This window comes from Lathamus discolor, chromosome 2 (assembly GCF_037157495.1).
Source record: "Lathamus discolor isolate bLatDis1 chromosome 2, bLatDis1.hap1, whole genome shotgun sequence".
Lineage (NCBI taxonomy): Eukaryota > Metazoa > Chordata > Aves > Psittaciformes > Psittacidae > Lathamus > Lathamus discolor.
In genome coordinates this window covers 47755858-47778015 of record NC_088885.1, presented here as the reverse complement: position 1 = coordinate 47778015, position 22158 = coordinate 47755858, and the positions used below count along the sequence as shown (strand labels likewise).

At 40.2% G+C, this 22158-nt stretch overlaps 2 protein-coding genes across 7 annotated transcripts in view; one reads left to right on the top strand and one right to left on the bottom strand.

Annotated features, from left to right (window-relative positions):
- Positions 1-6439, top strand: part of PFKP (phosphofructokinase, platelet) — a 50028-nt gene extending 43589 nt beyond the window's left edge. For all 5 annotated transcript variants that reach the window (XM_065666756.1, XM_065666752.1, XM_065666753.1 and 2 more), the window contains 4 exons: positions 3481-3592; positions 4498-4597; positions 5211-5316; positions 5901-6439. In XM_065666756.1, the coding sequence (XP_065522828.1) occupies positions 3481-3592; positions 4498-4597; positions 5211-5316; positions 5901-6054 (472 nt within the window). In that variant the 3' untranslated portion in view covers positions 6055-6439. The remainder of the gene's footprint in view (positions 1-3480; positions 3593-4497; positions 4598-5210; positions 5317-5900) is intronic.
- A 683-nt stretch (positions 6440-7122) lies between these two features.
- The window catches only part of PITRM1 (pitrilysin metallopeptidase 1), a 29083-nt gene continuing 14047 nt past the window's right edge, over positions 7123-22158 (bottom strand). Inside the window, exons 14-27 of one of the 2 annotated variants that reach the window (XM_065666758.1) lie at positions 20187-20325; positions 18952-19068; positions 17883-18015; positions 17068-17188; positions 16154-16230; positions 15679-15844; positions 15454-15554; positions 14349-14469; positions 13485-13556; positions 12057-12169; positions 11400-11525; positions 10121-10266; positions 8118-8220; positions 7123-7522 (exon numbers count right to left, since the gene is read on the bottom strand). In XM_065666758.1, the coding sequence (XP_065522830.1) occupies positions 7429-7522; positions 8118-8220; positions 10121-10266; positions 11400-11525; positions 12057-12169; positions 13485-13556; positions 14349-14469; positions 15454-15554; positions 15679-15844; positions 16154-16230; positions 17068-17188; positions 17883-18015; positions 18952-19068; positions 20187-20325 (1629 nt within the window). In that variant the 3' untranslated portion in view covers positions 7123-7428. The remainder of the gene's footprint in view (positions 7523-8117; positions 8221-10120; positions 10267-11399; positions 11526-12056; positions 12170-13484; positions 13557-14348; positions 14470-15453; positions 15555-15678; positions 15845-16153; positions 16231-17067; positions 17189-17882; positions 18016-18951; positions 19069-20186; positions 20326-22158) is intronic. The other variant, XR_010609955.1, reaches the window with a different exon arrangement.

Below are 22158 nucleotides of genomic sequence, written 5' to 3'. Positions count from 1 at the left end.
ATTCCTTCCCTGCAGTGTATCAACTGAACCACACAGCTTGGTGTCATCAGCAAACTTGCTGAGGGCGCACTCAATCCCACTGTCCATGTCAGCGACGAAGATGTTGGAAGAAGACCGGTCCCAGCACCGATCCCTGAGGGACACCACTTGTTACTGGTCTCCATCTGGACATTGAGCCATTGACCACAACTCTTTTGCATGTGGCCACCCAGTCAGTTCTTTATCCACCGAGTGGTCCATCCATCAAACTGATATCTCTCCAATTTAGAGACAAAGATGTTGTGTGGGACAGTGTTGAACACTTTGCACAAGTCCAGGTAGATGACATCAACTGCTCTACCCCTGTCCATCTTCTGTAGCCCCATCATAGAAGGCCACCAAATTGGTCAGGCAGGATTTGCCCTTAGTGAAGCCATGCTGGCTGTCACCAAGCACCTTGTTATTTTTCATGTGCCTTAGCATGCCTTCCAGGAGAATGTGCTCCAAGATTTTACCAGGCACAGAGGTGAGACTGACTGGTCTGTAATTCCCTGGGTCTTCCATTTTCCCCTTCTTGAAAATGGGGGTTATATTTCCCTTTTTCCAGTCGTCAGGAACTTCACCTGACTGCCATGATTTTTCAAATATGATGGCCAGTGGCTTAGCAACTTCATTTGCCAGCTCCTTCAGGACCTGCGGATGGATTTCCCATGGACTTGTGCATGTTTAGGTTTTTAAGATGGTCTTGAACCAGATCCTCTCCTATGGTGGGCCCAAGGTCTTCATTCTCACAGTCCCTGCTTCTACCTTCCAAGACCTGGGTGGTGCGGTCAGAGTCTTTGCCAGTGAAGACCAAGGCAAAGAAGTCATTCAGAACCTCAGCCCTCTCCAAATCCTGTGTAGCCAGTTCTCCCAGGAGCTTCCTCAGGGGGCCTATGTTGTCCCTAGTCTGTTTCTTGTTTGCTACGTACCTGTAGAATCCCTTCCTGTTATCCTTAACATCCCTAGCCAAGTTTAATTCTAAGTGGGCCTTAGCCTTCCTAACCTGGTCCCTAGCTTCCCAGACAACATCCCTGTACTCTTCCCAGGTCTCTTGTCCTTGCTTCCACTTTTTATAAGCCTCTTTTTTCCTTTGAATTTTCCTCAGCAGCTCCTTATCCATCCAAGGAGGTCTCCTGGCCCTTCTGCCGCACTTCCTTCTAGTTGGGATGCAACACTCCCAACAAGGAATCTTGGGCCCCCTTGCCCTCCAGGGCTATATCCCATGGAACCTTACTAAGCAGGCTCCTGAAGAGGCCAAAGTCTGCTCTCTTGAAGTCCAGGGCAGTGAGCTTGCTTCACGCTCTTCTCACTGTCCTGGGGATCTCAAACTCGACCATCTCGTGATTGCTGCATCCGAGGCTGCCCTGGAGCGTCACATTTCCAACGAGCCCTTCCCTGTTGGTGAGCATGAGCATGTGGTCAAGCATGGCACCTCTCCGTGTCAGCTCCTCTATTACTTGCAGAAGGAAGTTGTCTTCCACACAATTGAGGAACCTCCTGGATTGCTTGTGCCGTGCAGTGCCATCGTTCGAACAGATGTCACGGTGGTTGAAGTCACCCTTGAGAACAAGGGCCTGTGAGCGTGAGGCTTTTCCTGTCTGTCTATAGAGTGCTCCATCTGCAGGTTCTCCTTGATCAGGTGTTCTGTGACAGATCCCCACAGTAATGTCTCCCATAGCTTTAACCCTGACCCACAAACTCTGTTAACTGCTCACCTGTCCCCAGAGTTCCATACTCTCCAGCCTATCTCTAACATAAAGGGCAACTCCCCCTCCCCACCTGCCAGGCCTGTCCTTTCTATAGAGCCTGCAACCTTCCATTCCAACACTCCAGTCATAGGAGCCATCCCACCACGTTTCTGTGATGCCTATTATATCATACCCCTGTATATGTGCACACATCTCTAATTCCTCTTGTTTGTTCCCCATGCTACGGGTGTTTGTATAGAGGCATCTGAGCCGAGCTCCAATTGAAGCCGGCTCATTGGCTGGAGTGGCTGGAATGTCTCTACATTGCTCCGAGCATTTATTATAGGTGCTGGCAACTGACGAGGTGTGTTGGGATGGAATGATGCCCCTTTCCCCCAACACTTCTAGTTTAAAGCATCCCTGACCAGTCTGGCAAGCCTCCTACCAAAACCACTCTTCCCCTTCTTTATCAGACCAGCTCCACCAGCCCCCAGTAGACCTGGCCTAGAAACTTGAGTCCCGTGTCAAGACACCCAAACTCCTGACTACGACATCACCCTTTTAACCATTTATTAATCTGGCTAATCCTCCTAGCTTTTTTAAGGCCCTCCCTTTCATCCTGGAGAACTGACAAAACCACAATCTGAGCTCCAGAGCTCCTAACCGCCTCTCCCAGGGATCTGTAGTCTTTCTTTATGTTCCGCAGGCTACTACTATCTATATCCCTAGCACCCACGTGGATCACTAGAAGTGGGTAATAGTCTGTGGGACTTACTAGAGCAGGCAGCCTCTCTGCAACATCCCTGATCCGTGCCCCTGGTAGGCAGCACACCTCCCTCGAGATGGGGTCAGGCCGACAGATGAGTGCTTCTGTCCCTTTCAAAGTAGAGTCTCCTACGACCCGCCACTTTTTCTTGGCAGCGCCAGTAGAAATCTTTACCTGTTCGTCAGCTGGCTGTTTCTGGTGCGAGTGCATTTCCTCATTAGCCCCCTGCAGGACAGCAAAGAGTTACTGCATGTTTTCTTACTCGCTTTGTCTTTTATAGTAGATACTTTCTTACTAAAGATAATGTGAAAACTAGCATACATGTGTACCCATATACTATGGCCTTTACTATAAAAAACCTATGTAGATTTTAGGAAATAGCCACAGAATAAAATAGCTCTCAAAAATCAAAACGTGTTGATTAGTATGTTTAAAATTACACATTCTTAGGCAGCCTGAATCAGACTGTAGCTTTTCTCTTGAGCATTTCAGTCTGCCAAATAGCAAAGGGCTGAAAGAGGAATACCACAGTAAGGCATATGGGGATACCATTGTATTTGTTCATGTTCTATTAATTATATGGTTAGGGTGAAAAAATACCCTATGTTTCCAGTATTGTTAAGGAATAAACTAAGTTACTATTCATTATTCATACTTCTATCAAGGGCAAAATGATGATATTGGATATTGGTGACTTTTCACTTTAATGCATTTTTTTCTCTGCATAATGAACTTGTCAGACCTAAAATGATTATTTTTCACTACCTTATTCAACAATGGATTCCAAGTGATGTCAATTACTGCAATTACAATGTAGTAAAAGTAATGCAGACTTCAAAATCAGGAGCATGTTACATGGAAATGAACATATGTCATTAGATGAAAATATCCATCCATGATTACTGGTATCCAGAAAACAGGAAAACATCTGTCATTCAGTAGCTGTAAAGACATCCACTACTTGCTAGTAAATTTGCTAACTGTATCTGGCCTTAACTGTTACAGAAATGAGAACTGCAATGAGAACTACACAACTGACTTCATTTATCAGCTGTATTCTGAAGAAGGAAAAGGAGTGTTTGACTGTCGAAAAAATGTATTGGGCCACATGCAGCAGGTGAAAAATTACCTTTAAATTACAGACATGTATGAACAAAGAGCATACACTATTCAAGCATTTCAAGCAAGTCTGACTCAGGATTAAAGAAAAAAAAGTGCGGATTTTTGTAGGCAACTCAAGTATTTGTTAGTAATTTCTTCTTAAAAGTCTAAAAGGCATTAGATTCTTAAAGATTTTAATTTTTTATTCTTCTGCGTATATTAATAAACAGTTACACTTCTTAGGAGATAATATAGCTGTTATTATTGTAATACATCTTTAGAACACAATCTGCTTATCTGTAATGTACCTGGCTTCTGAACCCTGGAAGATAAGAGATTTTGTTAAGAAAATACGTGCAGATGGATTGTTCTTGTAGAACAGACAGTAGGAAGCTACTCCTTGTACCTCTATCTCACCACACTGCTTGACAGTGGGCAAATAGTAAGCTTCTAATTTGGCTACACTAATCACTAAGACTAACGTAGAGTGAAAAATAACATGTAGAGCCAAATGTCTTAAGTACTGGTAGTGAAATAACAGTCTTTCATTTTAAGTCATTTCAAGTTATATGCATATTTCCCTGACTCATATTTTTAGATTATTCAATGCTGAGGTTGGCACTTTCTACATAAAATTTAGCAAGGTTTATTTTGAAGGTCAAGACCAGCATTAGTCAAACAATCTGTTTAGATCTATTTGTAACTACTTCACATGATTTCAGTCCCATCTGCTGCCTTGGAAATGGACAAAAAAGACAGACTTTGTATAACAGACCAACCCCAAAGCTGAAAATAACCACTTCTGTTCCCAGAACACTATAAAGGCTGCTGTAATGCTTGGAGCAAAAGGAGCCAAAAAAATAGAAACCAAACCAAGACTGGTTCAATAACTAAACTAATCTGCACTCAATTTTCACACAGGGTGGTGCGCCTTCTCCATTTGATAGAAACTTTGGGACAAAAATATCTGCAAAAGCTATGCAGTGGATCTCCAAAAAACTGAAAGAAACCTACCGGAAAGGTGAAGAAGTATTTGATGCTCTCTCTTTTACTGTCTTTGATATCAGTGCAAACATATGCATGTATATTAGTTTATTAGTCAACATACTTCTTCCCTCTTGATTATGTTTTTATTGTTCAGTAGTGGCTTGCTGTGCTTTCTCAAGTGAAGTCAATAATTCAGAGAGCTGTTTTCTTGTCTTTCTTTAAGAAAATGCTAGTATGATTGCAGTTTTCATTGCATGAAAGAATTGGTGGTTGTATAGTTACATCTGTTCTTCCTTTTTGTTTCATGGTGGCTACATGGGAGACAGAAAAAGGTAATATGTCTTCTTTGGGAATTTTTGTAAATCACTGTTTACTAAAATCTGATTTAAAACTGAATGTTAAAATTCAGTCTTATTATTGCTTAGTCACACAATTTTCATTGCTAATCACCAAAGCTAAACTAAAAAAATGAAGACCTCCTAACCCTATTAAAGTACTAATTGATATTTTATCACTGCATTAAATGTTCAGTAACTGGAATTAAGCTACTGTTAAGCTTCTTATTCAGATTAATTACAGAAAAAATTGCATGGTATTTGCCCTTACAAGTGAGTAAGAAAGATCCTGAATTATTGCATTCTTTTTAGGAAAAGTATTTGCCAACACTGATGACTCAGTCTGTTTGCTGGGAATGCGTAGACGCAACCTCGTTTTCCAACCTGTGGCTGAGCTTAAGACTGAAACAGACTTTGTGTACGTATATGCTGCTTCCATTTTAAACATCTCTGCTCAGGCTTCCTTTCACCACATCAAATGAACAACTTCTCCACACTGCTGATACACAGCATTTGCTGGCCTTTTCACTCCATTTTTGTCTCTGGCCTACATTCAGCCAGCAATTCACTTTGATTGTTCACTTGTCTTTTCTAATGACTCCTCCCTTTGTGCTTTCTTTTTATCTTCTTTCATAACAAGAAACTTCCAAGTATAATTCTGGGATTCCTTTGTTCTTTTAGGTAACTTTCTTACAATTCTTTCATAAAACACTCTCATAAATCTAGGCTCTAATGCCTAGAATTACTTTACTTCTGGCACACTTTAGTGGGGCAGCATTTTTGTGCCAAATTTGATATAACGCTTACCTATACAGAACATTTTCCAGTAAAATCTCTTCATTACTTCAGTATTCTGACCTTATTTCTCCCCATTTTGGGACAATAAATATATCAGATCCTGTTTATAAGGAATACCATTACTGTTGGTATTGTCCAATGTGTTTGTCTTGGCCACTACGTAAATCACCTGATGTTTTTTTCCCCACCACACCTCTCACACAGACACAGGATTCCCAAGGAGCAATGGTGGCTGAAGCTGCGACCGCTGATGAAAATCCTGGCCAAGTACAAGACTAGTTACGATGTCTCAGACTCAGGCCAGCTGGAGCATGTTGCTATGCACAGCCCAAAGGAGGCAGAAACCGGAGCTATCTAAAGGCATCACTTCCAGATTATTGTAATAGATGCACATTGTGAGTAACAATGCTTTAGAATCATTACAGCTTTGTTTTGTAACATTTAAATTATTGTACCAGCACTTTATGTGAAATGAGACTTTCAGATGTCACACAGAGATTTTGTCCTGTATTTGTGTTACGTTTGAAACAAACCCTAGCATCTAATGGATAAGCACCATTTACTGATACTACCCTTTAAGAGCAAGTGCAGCACCGTTCTATGCACTCTGTAAGTTACTCATCTCCTGCACTTTGATTCAGAGTACTTACACCCAAAAATAGGTGTAGAAGGCTAGCTTTGTGTTGAGTTACAGGATGTGCTTAATGTATCTGAAGTGAAATAAAATTCTGCTGCAAACATCATCAGGTGTCAGGAATTATATTCACTTGCTTTTAGACAGTTGGGGGAATAATGCTTCATGAAGTACCCACTCTGTGCTCCAGTGAAAGAAAAAAGCACCTGCCCTATCGATGCAGGAAGCAGTCACAGTACCAAATGGTGGTTGTGTTGCTTCAGAATTGGACTTAAAAGTTTTAAGCCTATATAAGAAGAAATGATTCTAAGGGGAAGCGGTGGTGGGAAGCAAGCTTTAAAAACCTGAGATCCATGAGGGGGTAACTGTGGTCTTTGTTTCATGATTCTTTTCTCTCAGCTTTTCCAAGACTATTAAAAAACAACACACTGATGAAAAACAATAAAAATGTTTCTTCATGCAAGCTTATCTGTTAACTAGACCTTCACAAAATTTAAGCACTAGACAGTGTCGTATCAAAATGTTGCCCAAATTGGCAAGATAGATAAACTGAACTTAAAATACACTAATTCACTCGTGATGTGCCCACTACACTGCCATTCATTACGCTCTCAGTGTGATGCGAGGTGGAATATACTGTCACATACAGGGCTCCTGGCTGTAGGTGGTTTATGCAAAGGAAGCTGGAATTACCACACCAAAGAATAAAATCTGTCAGTATGAGAGACAGAATTGTTTATATATCCAACAGCAAGCATGATTTCAAACAAGCACCATTTAGAACTCCAGGGGTTTACATGTACAAAAATATTTAATTTATATAGTTTTCATACGCAACTGGGAGAGTCTTCAATAAAATATTAAGGTCTGTCTTTGCCATACAGCATGTACAATACTTGCTCTCAAACACTGGATGGTTAGAAAATTTTTCACATAGTTATTTCAAGAAGGACAGTTTTTAACTGTTTTTTTTGGACACTGTTAAAAAGCAGCAGTGAGCATTTAGGTTAGACCACAGCACTGTTAACAGTTACTAAAAAGCCTAATAAGACAGTCACACAGATTGGCTTGTTATTAGCTTGGATGTTCATCAGCAATTCATCGTTTGACCCAGGAGGGATCTTTGGTGATATCTGCATTCTCTGGGCCAAGCACAGCTTGACCACGAGTGCTCTTCCCAACTGCAAGGTACCTGTAAGAAAAAAACAGAAACAAACAAGGTGCTGCATTCAGTTATCCCTAACTTTGCGACATAGTAAAAAAATACTCCCACCTCAGTAAAAGCACTGTTTGGTACATACTCCCACCTGCCTTCACAGCATCTTTAGGATTTACAATGTTTTTTTCCCAGTCATCACAATACAATGGTCTCCTAAAGCACAGCCCTAACTATTTATCTCCTTACCCTGGTATTCTTCCATATTGGAATTCTTAATCTAAAGTGGAATTTGCAAGTCTAAAGAAGCACAAAATGTTATGGGCCCAGAAGCAGCAGCTTATACAGCCAGGAGCTGATTTCTGAGGGAACTCTCTAGGCAGTTTCTGGACCTTTTGCAAGCAAAACAATCACCTACAAAGAATGTAGGAGGGAGTTCCATCTGCTAGAAAGCCATAAGCAGGGCGTAATTAACATCTCTCTCTATACTGTAAAAGCAAATAGTGGAAGTGGTATGAAAGGCCAAGCGAAGAAATCCTGGAAATCTGTGACAACTTTCATAAACTGTTTTCTTCTTTGGATTATGCTTTAGTTCTGTTTTTCAACATTTTCCGGAATTGAGCAAACTTACTTGTTTGATACATCAACCAGGTTACCACTGTTGACAGCAAAAAGTTGTTCCCTGTGCGACTGCTTCTTTTCATCTGAAATCCCATATAAGAAATGATCCATTCCTAAGGAATAAACAAAACAAACTGAAGCATGGCATTGGTGCCCTGAATAATCTCAGTGACACCTTAGTGCAAACTAAGACCAGTACATGTCCTAGAAGGGAAGAACAGGCCATCCATTGGGCCACTGTTCAGAAGCAGTATCTAAATGTAAATCAAAAAGGTTAGAACTGGGTAAAAATTAATTTTCTGAGGCAGAGTTTCCTATTTAGGGGGAAAAAAAATAATAAAAAAATTCATACTCTATTTTGGCAAGGGATTTAGTTTGTCAAAAATCTGAATGTAAGGGTGGCCCAGGAAACCTAAATACAGAATCATGGAATAGTTTGGGTTGGAAGGGACCTTAAAGATCATCCAATTCCAACTTCCCTGTTGCTGAGCTGCCAGCCCAGATAAACATAGATCTTATGTAGGCCCCATGTCAGAATGATACCGTAAGGAACCAAAAGGCACTTGGTATTTTTGTGTACCTAAAACTCCAGAGTAACTCCTTAATTCTCTTTCTTCAGGAACTTGATTCATTGTAAAAAGTTTCAATACTTTCTAATAATATTTTAGCTAAAATGTATTTCATGAAGTATCTTTTTTTTTTAATTGTGGTTTGTAACAACAAACTCCTCTAAGATTTGCAATCAATTATATGTGCAACACAAAGATTTGATCCCATGTCTGTACTACACACAAATCTGCATCCTAATGCTTTAAATGCTTTTGTTGGAATACTTGCCTATACTATGGTACTTTAATATAACTATTAATATTACAGATTCTTGACAAACAGACAACTCCAAAATAATCACACCAATGCTTTCTGTGAAGCAAATAACCATACGGTAAAAAAAATAAAAAGCAGCTTGGAAGGCCATCTGGCTACTAGCCTCACCTCTGGCCGCAAGCAGGGCTGGCTTCTAGCCTACTAGGGGTGTTCAAGTCCTCACAAATAACAGTAGCACAAGGGCACAGGTATTTCTCTCTGCAACAGTTTCCAGGCCTGTTGAACAACCTTCACCTATTCAGTGTTTCACTCAACCTGCCATAGCTCTGTTAAGATGCTTATTCAAACATCATCACTGCTGTCACAAATGCCAGCATTCCATACGCATTTCACCCATAGACACCTAAAACTGGTTACTTTTTCAACTGCCCAGACAAAACCCAAGTTCCATCAACTGAATGTCAGCTTCATTTTAAGTTTTCTTTTTTAATAAGTTAGTGTTAATACAAGTACACATTAAATAATGCTAATTTTAACCTTGCAATTCCTTTACATATAGAAAATGAAATGTATTCTAACTCAGCAAGTTTTGAACTGAAATGAAGCTGAGAATGGGGGAGGGAGGGAGGGAAGGAAGGAAAAGTGAGGAAAGCAAAGCAGAGTGTGAGCAAACTGAAAAGATGTGAAGATACTACCAAGCCAACAGAAGCACACAGATGCATAAAGAGGGTAACATCCTCCACCACAGCAGACAGACTTTTAGGCTTTAGCTTCTTCAAAAAAAGCATGCACAAAAAGTCAGTGACAGCAATCTTCAACAGGTGTACTTGGGTCAGGAAAATAATCCTTCACTGTTTTCCAAATCAGAAAAATCAATATTGCCTTTTATTTGCTTGCATTCAATGCTGTTTCCAAGCCTTCAGTTGTTTCCTTAATCTACACCCAGCTGTAGCTGTATTCACCTGACATTAAGGAGCCACATGAATACAAATACTTCAGAGCCCGAATGCATGTAGTGTTTCCAAAAAGGAACAAAAGGAACTGACTGCTTTGTTGAAACTGCAGTTGTCTTACATCTGCCAAGTACAAATCCTACCCTATCATACAGTCTAGCAAACTATTTTTTTCCCCTTTAACCTTAAATAAAAACAAAAAATTGACAATGCTGGGGGGCTGATGAGAATGTACCTTTATCTGAAGGAGCTACTGGTGCATCTACAGCAGCAAACACCGCTAGCTTCGCTTCATCGATATCTTGCTGTGTGAATTCTCCAGATTTGGCCCATTCAACTGCTTTTTCAAATGTTTTCAAGGTGGACAAGGAATTTGGGTCTCTTAGAAGGGGAAAAAATTAATTAAAAACTGCTTTGTTCTCATTTCATAGTTACTGTACATCATACATACATACATGGATGGGGATTAAACCAAATGATAAACTTATTTCTTATGTACAAGAAAACATTTGGTTTGTTTTTTAAGAAATAAATGTTATGTGTGCAGAGAGCTAGTATTAAAAAAGCTGGTAAAACAGCATTGTTTACCATGTGCCATCATTTTGTTTCAACAGCTTCATAAGCATAACTGCCACTAATATCAACAACAGTCATATTTATGATATGCCCTATCTTCTCTAAGTTACTTTTCCTGCCACACCTGCTTTTGCTCTCTGTAAAACAGGTGCAACAGGTTAACAACTACTGAAATACTAACCAGGACAAGTTCTACCATGCTGAAGCTCCACAGAGAGGCAAAGCTGCTCAAATTTTAGCTAGGAATCCAACCAAGTGCTGTGCTAGGCTGTCTTTGTCATAGGAAAATTATTTAAGCCAGGACTGTAGCCATATTTTTAGTGGGGATCAACTAGTCTTCAATACCCCCAATTCAGATTTCATCCAAAAGGGCTTCAGTAAGATCAATGAAAAGCAACTGTTCTAGACTGGCAAAAAAGAGGTTAAAAAAAAAAAAAAAAGAAGGGAGAAAGCAGTTCTAAGCTTATCACCAGCCACGCTTTCTGCTGAACCTCTGATGATTCCAGCCAGTTACCAAAGGGAGCTGTGTATTGTCAGGCTCAGGTCATTAGGGACCAACATTATTCTACTTGTCTCAAATTTATAGTAGTCTTGAATTCCCTTTTCCAGGACCTCCTCAACCCAGGAAGCAGCAAGTGAAACTCAGTTTTATATAACCTGGTAATGGGACAGCAAACACCTACGTACAGAAACACAACAGTTGCTACCAGCAGAGGTAAATTTTCCCAAGGACACAAACCAGAGAAAGTAAGGAGAGGTTTATTATATACCTTAAGCAATTAATCTTAACATCATTAGCACTGAATCACTTTCTTGCTGTGTCATTCCTTTTACAGCACTCTTGAAAGAGAGCTACCACCACATCAAAAATAAGACACATACAAGTGCAGTCAGTGGTCCCCTCAGACATGAACAGGAAAGAATGAACCCACTGTTACCTGTAGGAGTAGAAAGTGAATATGCCATTGTGGCTAAGTTTAGCACCTCCACCATAAGCCCCTCCCTTCTCTCTGATTTCTCTATGTAGGAATTTAGCTGTCATCAACCGTGCAAGAATTCGAAGGCTGTAATGACATCAACAGCAAAGATGTTAAATGAACTCGGCAACAGTAATGTTCTCAATGTTCACAAAGATCCCCATTTGCAATGTTTTGCTTCTTGTAATCTACAACAGTAATGATAACAATACTCAATATTTAACAGCAGCTGAATAACGTGACACCGTTCTAAGGGCAGAACTGTCTCGGAACATTTCTTCACTATTTCCATGCATTTCACTTTAACGAAATACAAGAGCAGCTTCCTAAACCTTGTTACATGCAGTAGGACTGCCGACTCAGAAGCATCCAGGTAGGCAGGGCGTTCTATTCCAAAGTCAGGGAACAGTAGCTCCTCATTATTTAATCTCAACATTTACTAAAAACAGAGCATTTCTGGGTCAGGCCACACAAAAGTTGCTCCATTATGATTTTGTGACAAATGCACTGCAAAGCATTTTCTCTTGACACTCCATTTTCTGTGGTCAGCCTAACACTCTCCATTTTGTTTTGTGCTGTGTAACACACACAGAAGCTCCTTGCTGGTTCTGCTCTTACCTTGCATAATCTGCGGCTGTGTAGGGAACGGTTCGAATACATTCCCCGACATAGTTCACTGGGAAAGGAAGTACAAAATGGGTCTTCATCTGACACGGTTTGAAAGTAGGATCCTAAGAGAAAAATGCTTTTGTGTCACAGTTTATAGTGGTGAGATGACTTATCCATTTGAGAACTCAAGACTTTTCTGGAACTACAAAATTCTGCCAAGCACACAGACACACAATTGCTAAAGCTGCCGCTTGACCTACACTGCAACCAGTGACATTGCCCACATCAGCAGTCCAGTACACAGAACTGCCTTGGAAACTAATGCATGTGGACACCGTACACATCAGCACAGCAACCCATCCTTGCACAGCAGCTTCTCAGTTGTGCAGATCTTATAATATTACCAAAGAGTTTTGACTGGCTACTGTGTCTTTACTTTGATAGAAACAAGTCTTCCTAACTCTCCACTTCTATGTCCACATATGTAGATGGTCACCACATCGTATTTCAGTACATCTCTCAATTTTAGATATTGAAAACAGATTAAGAAACTGAAACCCACACAAAAAATACAAACTACTTATGAACAGCAGAAGCTACATGAATTTCTGCTCAAACATCCCCTGCAATAAACTCAATTCTTCCTTACAACCCCACGTCAAAACCTCCAGTTCTCTTCATGTCTCCAGGCCTCTGCAGCACTCAGTTCTTTGCCTCTTTCACACATACTTCTGCTTGTGTGCATACTTAAGCATGAGCAGAGCATTACACACTTCCAATAGCTATTACCACCCCATTTCAATACCCCCAAGGTTCTCCTAACTGGAGACCCATTCCACAGCCTCTAACACAACTCTGGCTAGTTGGGCCAAGCAGAGCAGCGTATCTGTCACTGGTCAGCAAGCAAAACCATGGGCTGAGCACTCTCTGCCGTTTTCTCAAAGGAGGACTCAGGGTATGTAAAGGTGGTTTTATCTCCTGTAGCCAAATACAGATTTTCCTTTTTACTTTATCATCAGTGATGCTTTTCTGTTAGGTGTCACTGACATTCAGAATCATTATGGGAGGAGAGGAAGGAAAAGACTAACTGTGAGTGACACCACACCAGCCTGGTTCTGAAAGAAACCAGGCAAAAAATAAATTAAGCATCACCTAGAAGAGACAGCACAAGCGAGTATTTGCCTGCAGGCATGGATGTGGAGTTAGCTAAAAGATCTTCACATCAGAACCAAAGAGAAGACAACAAGAAGGACACAGGGATTAAGAAGTTCAATGACTAGTTTAAGGAAACAACTCAGAGGGCAGAACTGAACATCACCTCATGTTTCAGTGGTGTGGTTCTAAACAGTAAAAGAATCTGCAACAGCTTAAGACATAACAGCTTAGTATCAATAACAGCCCTGTAATGCCAGTATCCCCAACCAACAATGCACTTACATTAACTAGCTTCCTTGTGATCTGTAAACTGGTAAGCGTTTCCCTTCCCACAGGTGTAACTTCTGATGATTTCTGCAAGAGACCCAGCCCTCATATTAAGAGGATTTAACAATTTAGACCAAGAATAATACAAATGCAACCCCTACCACTTAAACCTCTGAAACTATCATAAGACTGTGTCTTCACAAACATCAGGAAGCTACTCAATTACTTCTTCATATTTTAACTTTTAAGCAAATGCAAAATAAATTACCTTTTGAGAGAAATTTGGCCCCAAAAGACACCATGAAGATTAAATGAGTCCTGGGAAGTTTCAGGCTATCATTCCCCTCATGGGTAGGGAACTGGGAGCTTACACAGCTTACACAGAAATTAAGACAGATCTGCCTATTGACAGAGCAGATCCTTAGTCAACATTTTTGAATTTAGCATTTTGTGCCAAATGTGCTGACCACCCAAATAACAAAACAAATTCTACGTAACTGAGGAGCTGCACGTCATGCCCCATTTCCTTTTGGCCAACATTTCAAGTGAACTTCAGTTAAAAAAGAAACTGCAGTTTTACGCAACAGAGAAAGGAAGAATTTCTCTTCCCACATCCCACGCAAAAGCAGTGACCTCAGGGTAAGGCTTGACAGCTGATCTACAGGATTACTATTGTTTACTTCATGGAGATGAAGACAGCACCCGTGGCAAAAAACACAGCAGCTTAGCACAGAGCTGGCTCTTGCAAATTTCTTCAGACATCTTCGTATGGACATACTGTCTGAGTTAAAACATCTTTGCCTGATTGCACAGCTGTCTTTGCACAACACCAAGTCAACTGTATTTGACGCCCTAGTCACAAATGAAGTAATGTCTTACCTCAATCACATGGGGACGAATAGGTTTTCTTTCTTTTTTACTTCTAGCTATACCCTTTATAAATTTCTCTACTTCTTTAGCTGCTTCTGGTATTTGCTGAGGTGATGCATTCACTGAACATCTGTTAAAAATACACACAGTTTTTAAATATGTTTTTGTGTTTTCAGGCTCTCCTTTATAATTTACACCCCTTTTTCTTACACATTTTCTATGAAATCACCAGAAAGTTAGATCTGGGCTCACTGACAACCACTGCCACAGGAAAAAAAAAAAAAAGCAATATATTCATAATCCAGTATTTGATGTGCCAAAAAAAAAGTCACAGCCCAATTGCTTTTCTGTTGCTTGCCCAAAAACACCTTTGAAACTGAAGTTTATCAGCAGCTGTCAAACCACTTCTGTGCACAGGGCTGGACTACATTAGTTTTGCAAAATACAGATGTCTCACAAAGAAACTAACGCCCTCTGTATTCTCACTTTACAGGCAGCCCTACCATGATTTTGAATAGTACAGGTATTTCCATTATTCCATTCACCATTTCATGCTTTGCAAAACAAAGCTTTCCAACTTATATCACTTCAAAAGGACCTATTTTTGGAACTCATTCATTGGACACTAACACCTTAAAGTGCCCTCTTACTTTTTCCAACAAGCAGATTCCAGCATGTCACTATTTTCCTTTTGGGAGGGAAAAAAATCCCCAAAACAAAATGAAAAAAACCTTAAACCAAATTATATTCTCATATTACAATATGATCTCTCCATATCTGTCCAATCAGCACGTGTAAAGAAAAAAAAAAGGGGGGGGGGAGGGGACAATTTTGAGTATTTCTATAAAATGCCAGAAAAGGCCATTTGCACACTTTTGGTACAACAGGTACACATAAAATTTGCCTCAGGTTTTGCGCACCTGTTAAAAATTGAACGAGAAATAAGCCACAGCTACTACTTTGTAAATAAGAATTTAAACTAGTAACATTTTTGTATTTTTCCCCACAGATGACCTGTTTCACAAAATCCCAGTATTCCATGAAAATGCACACTCAACAAGCCATGGCCTCTCTTTAAGCAAGATGTCCCTTTTCTTCTTTAGCTGGAACTCACCTAATGTTGTCACTATTTAGTAAATACTTCTTAATGCGTGGTAGCTTGCGTAGTACTGGTTTAATATCGGACATTTCTGCTATTCTCTTCATTAGCTTCACCTGCGCAAGAAGAGAAGGCAGGAAGACTTCAGATTAAGCCAAATAGAAAAAATGGCAAAACCAAGCACTGCAGATCCAAAGTGGAGGGTTTGGGCCTTGCTGAAGGACACCACAATCTCTTCACCTGATCCATCCCACTGAATAGTTCTTGCAATTCTCCAGAGGGCGTAAGGTTTTTGCTGGCTCTAATAGAGGCATATAAATGCCCAGAGTCTGGAATCCCATTTGACAGCTCCTGGGCAGTCTTCTTAACCAGCACTCTGAAATGCTCTTCCTCCTCAAATCGGGGGCTGAAAAAGAGTAGAAGCGGTCTCTGGATCTCATGCAAAAGCATACCAATGGAATTTATAATACTGAATCATCCATCACCCCAAGTTCAACAAAGAGCTTTTAAACTATTGGTTGTCCATTTAATCCACTATACAGTCATGCAAACGATGGAATACTTAGGTTTAGAAACTGAGAGCCACTAAAGATATAGCTATAAAAAGAAATCCCAAAGTAGGATCTCTAAGAGGAGAATGGTTGGGGGAAGAGGGAAAAAGAGAACCCCAAAACACATGCCAAAACAGAAACAAATGAAGCCCCATGTACTGTACTTGTTAAATATTTCACTCCATAAATGCATCATGTCTGGCAGATTTCTATCCAAGCACAGAGATGAAAAGAGCACACCCTGAAGGAAAAAATAAAAACAAAACAAAAAAAACCCTTCACACAACACAACCAAAGCAATGGCCTGTGAAATGCACGGTAACTTTTAAATGAAAGTGATACAGTGATGCCAACCTAAGGCTACACATCACAAAACCACTTTAAGGCAGGCTGTGCTCCTAAAATCAGAGCAGACATGAAATGTGATTGTTCTTCACACAAAGTAAGCTTGTCACTTCCTCGTCCTCAACAGAAAGGAGCAGGTCAGAAACATAATTTCTTATTTTTCACATAAAGCACAAATTAAACTGTTCCGGGGATGTACCTTTCTGCAAAATAGTCCCCCTGACCCAGCTCTGGGATCCATGAGCAGCAGGCCACAGCAGCAGGCTCCCAGCAAGTCTGAGAAAATCCTTAAGAAATACTGCTAGGACTGTTATGTCCAATTCTAAGATCTAATGACCTTGCAAACATTCCATGTTTCTGAACCATATCAGCAGTGACATACGCATGTTAATAGCCATCTCTATGTATAACACTATACCATTCTGTTCTCTACCTTCTGCTTCTACATTTTTTTGCAGCACTCAGAAACATGGTGACAGATGCTAGTGAAGCACTGCCTTAAAATGGATAACCACATCAAGCACTCCCCCTACGCCAAAATATGAAATCACTGTAATGGTCCAATTTAAACCTTACACAAAAAGGTACTAGTCCTTTTATGCACTTTTCTAATTCCTTTCATACAGGGTTTCCAATGCATATTAGCTGACCCTCCACCTGGAAGTCCTGACTGACAGTTAACTACAGAGCTGTTATTGCAAGTGCAACGTCTTGACATTTATGATTAATTTACCTGTTCATACACATCCAGGTGTGAATCATCTGGAATGATATGTGGGCTGACAGACATCCCACCTGTTTTTAGTTCTATTTTCTGGGCTTGTTCCCTGTAATCAAGGGCTCCACATCCCATCCTGTGAAAAACAAGAGAGATTTACTTCCCTTTCCAGTGTATGACAAAACCTGAAACCATATGGCATTTGCGAAGTAGACTGTTTAGGCCAATGCTAATTTAACAACTAAACAACTGGGACATTATCAATCAATCATAATAGTTTACAAGTTATAAAAGCTTCATGCCAAGCTCTTCGATTAAAGCATCAAAATGGTGTATTAAAAAGTGTGCTTTATGGTCAGGCTTGCTGCCAACATCTGTATGGAAAATTAAAAACATCACATAAACTGTTATCACCAATAAAAAGAATAGATTCCTCCAGCTCAGGTCACCTGGTCTGCTCTATGCCACTCTTGCCACTCTGATAGGGTTAGTGTTTCTGTGAGTACACGGTGAAATTAGACTAAACATCTATCCAAGTGAAAACCTTAATTTCTGCTAGGCTATTTTTCACTTCTATGGATTTTCCAATCTGTTCAGGGAATGCTTATGTTGATATGGAGGAACAAGACAATGCAGAGACTGATGAAGAAGGGGAAAGGAGCTGGCAACTCTGCAGGGAAGAGGGAACACTATTGTTTCTGCAGGACACCAGCTTACCAGCACTTGCCTCGTATACCAAGGACAGATGTTGAAATTATTAAACCCCGTATTATTTCAGTAAGCTATAATACAGCCTGTTGCTTCAGCTTCTGAGAAAGTAAACCTCTCACTTTGTAATGACAGTGCAGAAGAGCGGCACATATGGTTTGAGCTCCTCGGGAAGTGTGTTCAAGCTGGAAACAGCTCTGAAATAAACCACGCCATTGGTTGGCTGAGCACAGTACTGGACAGGAGTTTCATCAGCTAGGGATAAGCAAAAAAGCAAAAGCAAAGATCAACCAACAGCTTCCTACTATAAACACATAAAAGCAAAACAATTTCTTACAAGATCTTCCCATTAAGAATTATTTTCTGTTGGCACTTCCCATTGCACTGAAAGCTGCACTAAAGGGGGTTGTTGCTGTTTCTGTCCATGGTAAGGTAATACATACCTGGACAATTTGAAGAGAGGAGTCTGTTGTCAGAGGCCACATTTCAGAGGTAACACTCAAAGTGAATTTTTCTCCCTTATTTTTTGCCTTCATCATGTCAAAAGTTGAAGAAAGCAGGTTCCTACACTGTATGTTCTCTCTAAGTTATGGCATTAGAATATGCACTCTAACATTTTCACAAAAGCCGGTCATTTTGGCATCAAAATTATACAGTACTTGGCACCTGCTGGCAATTTTTGCAGGAAAATGCTAGAAATACGCTATAGAACAGTATTACCTGCAAGATACTGACAGAACTGTAAAAAAACTCAGACCCACAATTTCTTGTTTCCTATCAATCCACAGGGTAGCCACCAGCAAAGCAGGGAGAAACTGGCACTGCAGTTATGAAGAATGACAATTTATTTTTTTCCTATAGCTCCTGTACATTGTATTCTGTAAGAAATGGGTAGGCAGGGAGAGCAGTGATGAAGGCTCCATGCGCATGCTGCCAGCAGTGCTGCATGGAAAAACTGGAGATTGCTCAAGAGTGGTGGAGCATGCCACCTAGAGGCTACTCTGCCCGTGGGTCAGGGCAGGAAGCAGGGAGCTTGCTGGCATCAGAACCCTACTGTCAGACTAGAGGAAATAGACCATAACTATGCACAACAAACTGAGTACACACCCTTGCAAATTGCAAAAGGAGGAAAAGCTGGGCAACAACCCAACAGTGATGATCTTTTGAGGACAAAACAGTGGTTACACCAACCTACAAGTGTGGTCTCCAGGACGGTGAATGGGATTTTGGGTTCAATGTCGGACACTTTCAGAGCTGGGAGACAAGAGGTATCTTGAGGTTTGCTCTGAAGAGCAATTAATTCCAAACCTAGTAAGGAGACAGAATACCAGTTTGTCATTTTCAGCTTTTAGTGAAAGTGCTGTCAAAGCCTACTGCAGTAATGCAGATCAGAAAAAAAAAAACGAGTTTGGAATTTAGAATTTTCTATCAATTCTTCCAAGTATTTTAGTAAAACAAATTCTGCAGATTATCACACCACAACAACAAACAGAACACTCACTCCGTCTTTGCAAATTCTCTTTCCAATGTGCCCTTCATATCCTGTTTGCAGTAACATGCAATTTAGACTTCGAAGAAGTGACATCTGCCAGCCTGTTCTGTCACCTAGCTCTGCGAACACCAACCCAGGCACTTGCAGGTAAGAGGCTCCTTCCTAATCCATTGCTCCCAGTTCTTACTCAAGTGCTCTGTCCATACAGTGATGCAGCTAAATTGTGTTTAATTTTAATTTCAATTTCAGCCTTTCAGTTTCTAGCTGGCTACCTCTAAGTACTCTTTAATTTATCTTCATAAGTAAGACTCATCTCTCTGCTCCCCTATCCCTTGCCTGGTAGCAAAGATTCAGAAGACTTCAGAAGATTAACACCACTATTTTGGAGGATTACCGTGATCAGATCACTGTTCTCGCAAAACTAGATGACTACCCAAGGTGTCCAAGTTTAAGGTATTGCCCAGAATAAGTTAAACACAACTCACCAATGGCTTTTAAGTAGAGAAAATAAGAAATAAAACTACAAAACAGGAATTTTGTAGGAGCATAGGGCAGACCCTGTATGCCCGAAAATAAACAACAGTTTCAAGGTAAATGGTGAAAATAATCTTGTATTTAGTGCAAGTTAATATGGGAAAGAATAAGCAGATCAGTATTTTGAAGGAATTTCCTTTCTTCTACCCTAGTGGAGACATCGATCATTCTGGTTTTGCATATTGAAACAAATGAAACATATCAATCATACACTGTAGTGTAAATACTGACTGTATAGCCCCATAACACATATACACAAACTTCCAAGAAAAAATACCACCCCTTTTAAAGCAAATGCTGGACTGTGTCTGAGAACTGGAGATATTCTACAGAACAGCTAAAAGAACTGGCTGTGTTTTTAAGCAGTTACCCAAATGAAAATATGGAAAAGCACATTAACCTTTTTCAAAGATTTGTGTTTTTTCTTCTTCAGAAAGAGCATTGACCTTTTTTTCCAGCTTTTCTGCCTCCATTTTTGCTTGTTTATCATGGTAGTTTTCCTCTGGACTCATTGTCAGAGTCAATCTATGTGGATTATCCTGCAGAAATGTATCACAAAACAAAGCATTATTAATTTTGAGGGCAACTGCCTCCTGTTTTGTCTCAGACTGTTGCTTCATCATCAGCAGATAAAAAGCAGTCTTGTGCACCATTTGGCTTGCGTATTATCAAAAGTATCACAAACAGGCAACCTGAACTCTTAATTTCATACAGAGCAGCCTGCTGCAAGGGTGGGGAAGTGAGGCAGCTCACCACAAGAACAAGCATGAACAACCTTCTGTGAAGTTTTAGTATAGAGTCAGAATCCCTCAACAGCACACAGTAATCATTAGTTTAATTAAATCAAAGTTAAACAACTGTACATAACACAGCAGAGAAGCATGCCCCAAGTTTTATCTGGAGAATGTTCTAAGATGGGGAATCTGGTTAAATGCAGGAGGGTTGTATTAAACACCTCTTTAAACCTGCCCAAGCTTGAGTGCACAGAGATTCCATATGATGCAAAATGTGCATGCCTCATCCTGCTCAGAAATGCTTTACATCAGTCTTACTGCCAGAGAACTCCCTGCATTATGAAAGTGTCACAACTGCTGTTGAATTTCTCTTTGTTTATACCGGACTGTGGAATTTTAATAACAAAATTACTCAAGCAGCTTCTATTTTATATAATACTGGGAGGCCAGTCCAATTACAGTGACCTCAGAAACTGCCCGTTTTGAAGTAGGAGTCAAACAGCAACATCTGTCACTGACAGACACTGATATTACTTTGGGACAATGTATCCAGACTCTGTTTTATGAGTATTTCTCTTATGCTTATGTGCAAAGACTATGGAAACCTGATTGACTATGCAGTTGAAGAGGGAAATTCAAAATGATCCAGGCATAATAAAATGGACAGGACGAACAGCATTCTCTCCCTCACTCTTAGCCTTCCTGCTTTATTTATCTCCAGGTACACAGAGTGTAATCTTCTGATGTAAGAACATCTAACTATTCTCACTGCTTCCTACCCAGTCATGTTTTTGCATTAGCTCCCTTGTCAGAACTGCGCAGTAAAGGACATTCTCAAAAATACCGCACCTGCGTTTCTTTCCTACAAAATCCAAACCCTTAACAGCTCTCTACTACTTTCAGACACTAATAATGCCTCTGTGAAAACAGATTTAAATTGTTGCCATTGCCTCTTGTCTGAGTATAGGAGAACCAGCACCCACTCACTACTAAATCAGGTTGGCAGTCACTTATAATAGATCTGCCCTTCAGAACAGCTTCAATTTGACTGAGGGGAAAAAAAAAAAAAAAAAGCCAAAGAAAAAACAAGACAACCCACCAACAAAAAATTAACAAAAAAAAAAAAAGGAAAAAAAACCCCAAAACACAAAAGGCAAACAAAAAATAAATCAACAAAAACATACCAAAAAACACCCTCCTCCCCCCCCAAAAAAAGGGGGAAAAAAACCCAAAACAAACCACCACCATAAACCCACCACTTTTGCATTGTTATCATTGGATTTTTTCTTTCTGACATTAGTTAGTTCAGATCTTCAGGACTATTCTGTGTTATAATGCCTTCACCATTTCTATTTCTTCAAGAATATATGAAGGGGAAAAAAAGAAAACAAGCAGAAAGCAATTGGCACTGACAACACAGTTCAGACAGCAGTTCAGTGAACATGACAAGCACTAGAACAATCTTACTTATTCAAGGAAAAAGAGATACATCTTGCTATGCCAATACCAAGAAACACATAACTAGGTCTGTAACTCTCTGTTCACATCTGAGCTTCTCATTAGGAAACACTCATGTAGCATCAGGCTTCACAGCTCAGTAAAACACTAGTGTTTTATCAGTGTTCTAACATGTATGTT